Here is a 9638-nt window from a genome sequence, read left to right on the forward strand (position 1 = left end):
TCACTCTTCTGATAAGGTTATTTTATCACCCTAGACTGATTGGGGGACCTTTCTTTCTGAGAACAATAGGCCTCCATTGTTTTTTTTTTTTTTTTTTTTTTTTTTTGTAAATGGCCTCCATTGTTTTTATTTTAAAATATAACAATCTTTGCTTGGAACATAAGAGGCACAATCATAGCTATTGTCACCGGTTATAACTTATAACCACAAACCATAAATATTGGCACTCAAATTTTAAAGTCATATTTAAATTTATTTGATAAAGATATAATTTCTTATTTTGAAAAATATTTTTAGTTATTTTATGTATTTGAATGTATTTTATTTAAAATTTAATTTTTGATTTTTTTTAATAATTAAAAGTAGGAACTGATGTATAAATAATTTGAAAGAAAAAAAAAGTGATTTAGAAATTAATTTTAAAAATTATATGAAAATTCTATGATAAAGAATATTTTTATCTATTTATATCATATACGAGTACTATTTAATTTGCCTCAAACACTAACCATTTATATATCTAGTACACATTAAGTATGAGATAATATATGAATTTATCATATCTATTTCTTATCTTTTTCGTAATATCATATCTCACGAGCAGTAAATATAAATATGAAATTAAAAAATGCATGGGTAACCTAATTAGTTTTAGGGTTTTATAATTCTCAAATTTTCCTACACACCCTTCGATTTCCGTGCTGACATGGGTCCTACATATAATTTTTTCTAGAGAAAACTTCAAAAATCCCCCTGAAAATTTAGTCAGAATCACTTACCCCTTTCCTAATTTTTTTAATTATTTACACCCCTACTTAAAACTTTTTTATCACTTACTTTATTGATTTTTCTTTTGGTATATTGAGATTATTTTGATGCTATTAATTAAGGAAAAGATATTATAACAATCAAGTTGTATTAATATTAATGTTATCAACAATCCATCTTATCATCGATAGATCGATTATGTGGATTCAACGGTTATATTTATTCTCATCTTTATATGGTTATGATTTCTCAAATTTAATATTTTATAACTATTTTAATCTTTATATGGTTATGATTTTTCATACTTACTGCTTTCACTTTAAATATGGGGAATCATAACCATACAAAAATAAATATGGTGAATCATAATCATACAAAGATGTAAATAAATATAACCGTTGAATCAACATAAACGATCTAATAGTGAGATTAATTGATAGTAACACAATTTGAGTTGTTACAATATTATTCTTCGTTTAATAATTTGTATGAAAATAAATTAAATATTAAATTGTATATTGTTGGCAATTTAATAGAATTGCATCTTATACTTACTCTTTTTTTTTTAATCAAACTGGACAAAAATTTCTAAATTATTAATGAAATTTACTATTAGTGTACAGTGCATCGAAGTCGACTTTTGGTCAAATGGTGATGTGATTACCAACTTACTACCTATCTAATCACAATTAGATTAATATTTTCTCTCTCTTTAAAAACTTTTTAACATCCAATGGTGATGTGATGGGTAATAAGTTAGTAATGAGAGCTTTTGTTACTTAGAATATACTTACCAAAACCCTTGTACCATCTCCGGCTACGTTCTGCGGTTGGCTTCTCACAAGGTCACAGCTTCAGTGTTTCCCTGTTTCAACTTGGATGGGGTTCTGCGTTTTGCTTCTCTTATCTATCTTCTGACTGCGTTTTGAACTGCTCTAAGGTACTCTTATTTTGCTTACAGAGTTTCTATGTTTCACTCTTATGTTTAAACGTAACATTTGAGAATTCTTCTTCTTCTTATTATTATTATTTACAAAGAGTTGGAGTTGTGACTTTGCTACAACTACAAATTGTCCCATCATAATTCTTTTGTTGTCTTTAATATTTGTTATCTTTTAGTATTGAAGTTATGATTTAAATGTTATTTTATATGTATAATTTTTTTTTTTTTAGAATTAAAATTAAAAAGGTAAGATCTTGTAACCTTGGAAATCTTTTTATAGTAACGCATAGTAATAACACGTGCATAAATGTTTGCAATGTATTGTTAGTACTAAAACTTGTTTATGTTGGTGGTTAATCGTTTGGAAATTGGTGATGAAGGATGGATGTTGTTGTGGCATCTTCGTCTGATGATGGTGGAATAGGATGTTGGGAGCTTGAGACAGGGGCTGAGCAGCTTCGCTACAAATCGTGTTCTTCACCTTCTCATGGCCTTGTCTCTGTGGGTGGTCGCTTCCTCGCTTCTTCTCAGATTCGAGACCCTTCAGAATCTTCTGGTTCTGTTTTCTTCTGGTCCTGGTCCAAGGTCTTTTATTTCTTCCCAAATTTTATTTTTTATTTTTATTTTTTTATTATTTGACTTTTTTTAAACCCACTTAAATTGTAACATATGTAGTATTTTTTAATGTCATCTGTCTTAAGTGGCATTAGAAACCAATAAATGCATTTAGTTGAATTCATGCGTTGAATACTACAAGAGGAATAAATTTCTTCTCATTTATTAGATGATGTGTAATGATGAATGAATGATGACATTGTCACTTGCATAATGGGTGTGCAGCCGCAAGTTGAAGTTAAGAGCTTTCCTGCTGAACCTATTAAGCCCCTTGCTGCCAATCACCCGGGCACCTATCTTGCTGGTGGAGGCTTGTCTGGTAAAATATACTTGTGGGAGGTGAGTTTTTCTTTGTTGGTGGATCCTTATGCATCAAGGGTTGGTTTTTGATCTGGTTTTGAATTGGGGTTGAATAATTGATGGGTTAATTTGCATGGAAAGATTTTATGCAAAGTAAATGCCTTATGCCTGAATTTTTTGTGGGGATGCCAAACTTACCTGAAATTAGGTTGTGGAGAATTATGAATTGAAAGTGGAAACATGGGCTCTGTTTGAATCTTGTTTTCAAAAACAGTTTTTTAGTTTTCAGAACAAAAAAACTAAAAAACTCGTTTGGTAAGACCTGTTTTGTAAAAAATGTTTTGAAAACTATAACTGTTTTTTTGTTTTTAGAATCAAATTTAGAGAACATGTCTGAGTTGTTTTTGTTTTCTGTTTTTGTTTTTAACTTTCAAAGAAAAATAAATATAGAAAACAAATGTATCCATAACTATTTTACAAAACAGTTTTAAGAACAAAAAAACCAGAACACAATCAAACAGGCTCATGGTTTCTCTGTTTCTGTTTACTGGTATCCTGGACTGTACTGACTTAGATGTATTATTACTTTTAAGGTTGAAACTGGCAGATTGCTGAAGAAGTGGGACGCCTATTATATGGCTGTTACTTGCCTGGTATTTTCTGAAGATGACTCACTGCTGATATCTGGTTTTAAAGATGGACGCATAACAGTTTGGTCTCTCTTCACGTACTAGCTGCTAATCTTGTCTCTCCATTTTTTTCTCCTGTATCAGTTCTTTTTTTCTTTAGGATAATGTACTGCTTGGGTGCTAGCAGTGCTAACTACTAATATTACAGCATATGCTGCTTTCCTTTACATGGTTCAATATTTCAGGATATTTGATGATTTGAGAAGTCGGGAAGCTAATACTCTATATGAGCATAGTGTCAAAGAGCACACCCAATGTGTAACTGATGTTGTGATTGGTTATGGAGGGTGCAATGCAATTATAGTGTCAGCTTCAGAGGATATGACCTGTAAGGTCTGTTTTATTGTTTTTGTGTGGTGACAGTGTTGTAGTAGCAAAATAGATAAGCAATGATGTATGTTTACGAAGGAATTATATTAACTATTGCCAGCATGAATCACCAATCTCTACTATTTGTGAAATATAGGTGATGAGGGTCAAGGGTGCATATTACTCTATTTAAATATGAGTGACATTTATTCTAAGGAAATTTTAGCCATGAACTTAATAAATTATTGAGAGTTGATAATGTAAAAAAAGCTTAACTATTCAAAGAATATTTTCTTTCTAAATGCAAATTATGTTCCAAGATTTTTTATTTTTGCAAGTTTTCTTAGAGTATTTTTAGACTATGGTTGGAATGGACTTCAATTTAGTCTGTTATATCTCCATCCTCAGGTCCCTGCATGTAATCATATTTAACTCATGGTTACTTTTTATATTATTGGTTAAGTTATTCAGAATATGTGTGTGTGCGCGCGCTGTAGCTAAACTCATTGGCTTGTTTGTTGTTGTTTGTATGTTTTCCAATTCACTGATCTGGATTTTAAATTCTAATTTGTCTCCTTTTTCAGGTATGGACCTTATCTAAGGGAAAACTAAAACTACTAAGAAATATAGTATTCCCTGCAAAAGTTTATGCCATTGCATTGGATCCTGCTCAACATGTGTTTTATGCTGCCAGTGATGATGGAAAAATATTTATCGCCGCACTTAACACTGAAAGCAGTGCTAGTAACAATTATGGGATGTATTTCATTGATTCATCTTCTAGCAACAGGTTATATTTTCTTCTTGTATTGTCCAGATATTCAAAGTATTGAACTGTTGATGTCGTCTCATCATGATGTTAGTTTTTCAAATTTGTGTCAGTTATGACCGGAATGACTGTCTTTCTCTCTTTGAATTGTTTTCCCTTGTTTATATTTTGTAAATCTGGACAATGTAGACAGTCTTATGCTCCCTCCTAGCAACATATATGGAAGTTGCAAGCAATAGTATAGTTTTTAAATAGCAACATGATTGGAGCATTCTGTTTCTTGCGGAAACTTCAATGAGTATAGGGTTCAACCATGATTTAACTCTCAGCTATGATGAATTCAAGCAAACATTTATTATCCCTAGACTGGTCACAACAGATGAGGAATCTGAGATAGTTTATGTTGAAATTATTAGTTTGTTTTTATCCATAGCTGATTCTAATTTATTAAGCTTGAATTATATTGAAATATCCCTCACTCCCATCAAGATCCAAATTGAAGCTATTGTCGTTACTTAAAAGCTTATTGGAATATTTTGATCATAAGAATTTATGTAGTAAACCAGTAAATGAGCTAGGCCTTTTTTGTGAATTCTTTATAATTTTGTTTATAACATCTTGTATGCCTTTTTGCTACTGGCCTTTCTGTTACCTAAAAATAAAAGTTTGGTTCAAGCTGTGCAGTGTCATTTAACCGATTATCTAACTCATTTTAACAGCAAGGCAGTTACTTGCTTAGCATATGGCACGAGAGGGAATTTGTTAATATCTGGGTCAGAGGATGGAATGGTACGTGTTTGGGATGTGAGAACTCGTAACATTGTCCGCATGTTTAAACATGCTAAAGGTATTGTATAAACTTTGTGAAATATGGCATGCTTGTGGTTTGGTATTGTTGTTGCAGAACAGGCTTTCTGATTGCATATCTATGTTTAGTATTGCTTGTATGTTGTGCTATTTACTACAAACCTTTTTAATGGAATAAACTTCTGCTTTATCCATGCTCAAGTTGTTTTTTCTTTCCAAATCAAAACCTGTTAGTGACAACTGGCTATTCATGTGTGATATGTTAAAGCAACTAATCTAACATTTGTTAACTGTGCTTTCTGTGTGAATGTGAGCTTTTACTTCATTAGTTGATTAAAAAACATACTGGTACCTAATAGTTCTTCTCATCTTGGTAGAACATTGACAGTAATTATATTGTAGACTCACTTTTACTTATATCTGTGCTGGTATTAGTTTTCTTTTCTTAATCTTTTATTGTCAACTTTTGATTGGTGTTGCACTAAGTTATTTCCCTTTGATGAGGATAGCCAATATTTTTAGCGCAATATGCTCTGGTCTCTGGATGATTATATAAATGCTTGCTGTTGTCTTTTATATGCTTATCCTGGATGCTCATAGATGATATTGTTCTAGTTTACTCTGAGATGGGCATGTTTCATGACCAAATCACCTTCACGAGGTGGTATGAATGATGCTTGTTTTTTATATTAAGTCTGCTTAAGCATGCATTTTTTATATTTAAAGTTAATCTATTCTGGATGCTGCAGGACCTGTAAATAATGTTATTGTTGTTAGACAAGAAATTGACTTAAGTAATAGCATATCTTCTAATGTACAAGCATCCTCAAGAAAGCATGGGGCTTTTTTACCTCCATTGGAAAAATATGCAAATTCAACGGATGAAGACTCAGATATAAAGACTGTTATCAGCCTTGGGGGTGGCAGGAGATGCGTGGATGTTTCATACCTCAGTTCTCATGTGATATCTAATTGCATTAAGGAGCTTCAGGTTTTTGTGTCTTGATGATTACTTGTCTTAACATTTATAGTTATTAGTCTTGATTTATTATTTTGTTTTAAATTTGTTTGAAAGGGTAGCCATTACCTAATCCTCATATTGATGTAAACTCATATCATCTATCCTTCAGCATCAAGGTTCAGCTGCTGCTTCTGAAATGGAGATGGAGAAACTAAAACATGATTGCCAAAGGTCGATGCAAATGGTTGACCAATGGAAGAAAATGTACGGAAACTTGCATCAATTTTGTGCAAATGTGCTGGTAGATGATCAAGCTAGAACCTTAGATGAAAATGACAAATAGGGCAGGTTTTTATTGCCAGGCACTATTCAGTATATCTCTAGCATCACAAGATTTCCTTCTCCGTGTTCGTTCTGCTTCCTCTTAATTTTTTAATTTTTTTATTTTCTACGCCGCTATATTAATTTTTATCTTCTTTTTTTTAAAAAAAAAAAAAAAAACTGTTGTACATAAAGAAAACTTCATCCTTCCATTGATTCGTTAAAAGTATTCATTATCCATCATATTCATACCTACTGACAATTTTAGGAGAAAATAAAGTGATCCCAGGTTGACGGCTTTACTGCTTGCAGAATTTTTATGAATCCATCATCTGGTTGTGATGTCTATGCTCAGAGTCTCAGACTGCATTTTAATCTGATTAATTTTAGGGAAAATACCTTCTCCTGTTGCGGGAGACAGTAATTTCCTGCTGTCCATATATAAAAAAAATGTGTCATTTTTTTTTTAAGTTGATCTCACATATTTATGTGTTCACTACATGACATGACAGGAGGAGTCACTTGTTACATGAGACTCTTTTTTCCCTTAATTTTAACTCTGTTTAATTGTCATGTTTTTCTCAAGCTGGTTTGGTGGAAACCAGTACTTGTGGACACTTAGGTTTTAAGCTTTTAATGTATCTGTTAGAGATAATATATATATATATAAAAAAAAATTACTTTTCTTATTTTTCTAATAAATATTTAATCTTACACCTCTGTTCATGTTATTTTTTTTCTCTCTAAGATATGGTGTTGAAATGATTTGAGGGATAGGGTCGGGTTTCAAAGAGCAAATCAAAGGTTTGATTCTCAATTTTTTTTTTTTTAATTTGGTAGGCAATAAATAATTTCATTCTGATAGGCAATATTGTCTTTTATTGAAAAAATTTAATAACGTTGGTGGTCTTTTTTTGATTTTGAATGGAGAGTATTTTTCCCTAATTTCAATTTTTACATAAGAGATTATGCTTATCATTATTTTAGGTTTGTTATCTTTAACGGCTATCATTAGTTTAATTTAAAATCAGTGATAGATCCTCTCCAAAAAATAAAAATAAAAATCAGTGATATTTTTTTTTTCCTTTTATAACTGTTAATTTTAAATTAATTCAATAATAATCTTACTTGTGATAAGAATGATAAATCTAAAAGGGGAAGAATTTGTTTACAATTTTTTTTTTTTACAAATTATATTATATATGACTGGTCATACGACCCATACCACTGTTGTAAAATTCGGCTCGACCTGGCTGGGTCAACCTGAGATCCGGTGAACTGGTCAACGGATCAGTTCAGGTCAAGTATTGGACCGATCATGCATCGATCCGGTCGAATTCAGTCGAAATTTGGACAAAATCGGCCAAACTCGGTCAAAAAATGGTGACCCGGTCGGATCATGGATTAAAAAACAAAAAAACCAAAACTGTATCATCTTATCAGAAAAAAATGTAGAACTCATTTTAAAAACTTGTTGTAATTTTATTTGCTAGTATACTCTTTTACAATGACCTCAAATTTCAATTTTCAATACTGAAGCAATTTGCGGAATAGTAAATTAAGAGAATGTGACATATCACATATGTCATTTTAATGTAGTTGAATTTGAAAAATATAAGTTCAATGTCATTGAAAGGTATGTTTATAGGGATTATGAGTTACAATTTAAATTGACATAATAATAGCGTGCATTTTAATTTATTTATGTTTCATGTTTTTGAGCTTATTTAGTGAATCTTGTTTAATTCATTTTATATATGTTGAATTTATATGTTAATATTTTTTTTTTTTACATATATATTTATATATATTTGGGTCAACCGGTCTGACCAGTGACCTAGTACTCCGACCGGGTCGATGCCCGAGTCGGATTTAACAACACTGGGTCATACATTCTTGATTGAAGTATGACTAGTGTAACATCAAGGGCGCAAGGGCATGGTGCGCAAGGGCAGAGACAAGGAGCAGCTCCTGACAGGCTTCCAACAACGAGGGTACATGAATGAATCGAATTAACACCTGAAAGAGAGGGATTCCAGAGACTGTGCTGGTATAGGACACTGCACTTGAAGATATCTTATAAGAATTAATTGGTACTACCTATACTAACAAGATGCATCTACTTTTCAGTAGACCTGTACGGAAAAAGTATCGTGTTAGTGTGTGGGGATGGTCATTGTAATTCTGGGATGGGTTACCTCCTAGAAAGTTTTCTCAAGAATTGTGCGAGTGAGGAAAAAACACGCTAAAAAGTATCGTGTTAGTGTGTGGGAATATTCATTGATTCTTGAAGCGATTAAGCATTATAATCGGTTAGACATACTGTAGAACCTTCCCCGATCTAAATTAATAGTAAGTATAAAAAAAAAAACACACACACACACACATATGATATGGTATTGTTTTGATTCATAAGGAATTGAGTCGAGTTTTTGGTGAAATTGGCAAGCTTCCTTAGGTGCTGTTTGGTTGAGGAGATTCTGTAATTTTCCTAGGCAAATCAACTTGGGAATTCAGTTTGTCTTTGTTTGGTAAGACAGATTTGGAAAGTTGCCCATCTATGCCATTTGCATGGCATTTGCTCATTTGATCGATAAAGCTAGACATTGGCACTGTTGAGAAAGAGAACTTGGAGATGGGTTTTTGTGGATATCCGTCTAACTTGAAAATTGCAAATTTAAAGCAACCGAAAATACCCTTCTAATATTATCTTGGTTTTGTGCTCAGCAGCCCCCCACTTCTTACCCGGTACCCTATTTACACAAGCTGCAAGTTTTTCTGTAACAATGCTTTCAGGAAGCTTCTTACTTGCAGAAACAATAACATACATCAAATAAGAAACAACATTAAAAATATAGAACCAGACATGTTTTCTGTTAGCCCCTGTAATAATGTTCTTCTTGGTTTGGTTGCAGGAGCTCCATCAACATCAATAATGAGGCTGAGAATGCAGGTGTCAAAGAAATAGAATCTGGTGAGGAAGTTGAAGATTATTTCATCCCAGATATTCAATCACTTATGCAGTTGAGGGAAAAATATTGCATTCAGTGTCTTGAGCTACTTGGAGAATATGTTCCCTTGGACCTGCTTCTTTGTTGGGAACAATGACATAGACAACGATGCTGGGACTCCCTTCCATTCTGATGAAGCTACTGC

The 9638-nt window shown here is 32.3% G+C and overlaps 1 protein-coding gene across 2 annotated transcripts; it reads left to right on the forward strand.

Annotated features, from left to right (window-relative positions):
- The first annotated feature begins 1576 nt into the window (after positions 1-1576).
- Positions 1577-9638, forward strand: LOC133290230 (protein ROOT INITIATION DEFECTIVE 3-like). Of its 2 annotated transcripts, XM_061488297.1 has the most exons (10): positions 1577-1708; positions 2092-2296; positions 2552-2665; positions 3220-3353; positions 3501-3648; positions 4209-4414; positions 5113-5240; positions 5950-6191; positions 6331-6425; positions 9398-9638. In XM_061488297.1, the coding sequence occupies exons 2-10, from the start codon at positions 2093-2095 to the stop codon at positions 9588-9590; spliced, it is 1464 nt and encodes a 487-aa protein (XP_061344281.1). In that variant the 5' UTR covers positions 1577-1708; position 2092; the 3' UTR covers positions 9591-9638. The 2 variants fall into 2 exon arrangements, with proteins under 2 accessions (XP_061344281.1, XP_061344282.1); XM_061488298.1 differs by lacking the exon at positions 9398-9638 and having other exon boundaries at positions 6331-6774.

The sequence above is a fragment of the Gastrolobium bilobum genome, unplaced genomic scaffold (genome assembly GCF_033153095.1).
Source record: "Gastrolobium bilobum isolate Gb01-03AN ecotype WA unplaced genomic scaffold, APGP_CSIRO_Gbil_v1 utg17055, whole genome shotgun sequence".
NCBI classification, from domain to species: domain Eukaryota; kingdom Viridiplantae; phylum Streptophyta; class Magnoliopsida; order Fabales; family Fabaceae; genus Gastrolobium; species Gastrolobium bilobum.

What these genes read in the sequence shown, in the direction of transcription:
- LOC133290230 (XM_061488297.1), top strand. Translation starts at nt 2,093, where the DNA reads ATGGATGTTGTTGTGGCATCTTCGTCTGATGATGGTGGAATAGGATGT. An exon ending in CATGTTTAAACATGCTAAAG is followed by an intron (nt 5,241 to 5,949) that starts GTATTGTATAAA and finishes TGGATGCTGCAG; the next exon opens with GACCTGTAAATAATGTTATT. An exon ending in GTTGACCAATGGAAGAAAAT is followed by an intron (nt 6,426 to 9,397) that starts GTACGGAAACTT and finishes GTTTGGTTGCAG; the next exon opens with GAGCTCCATCAACATCAATA.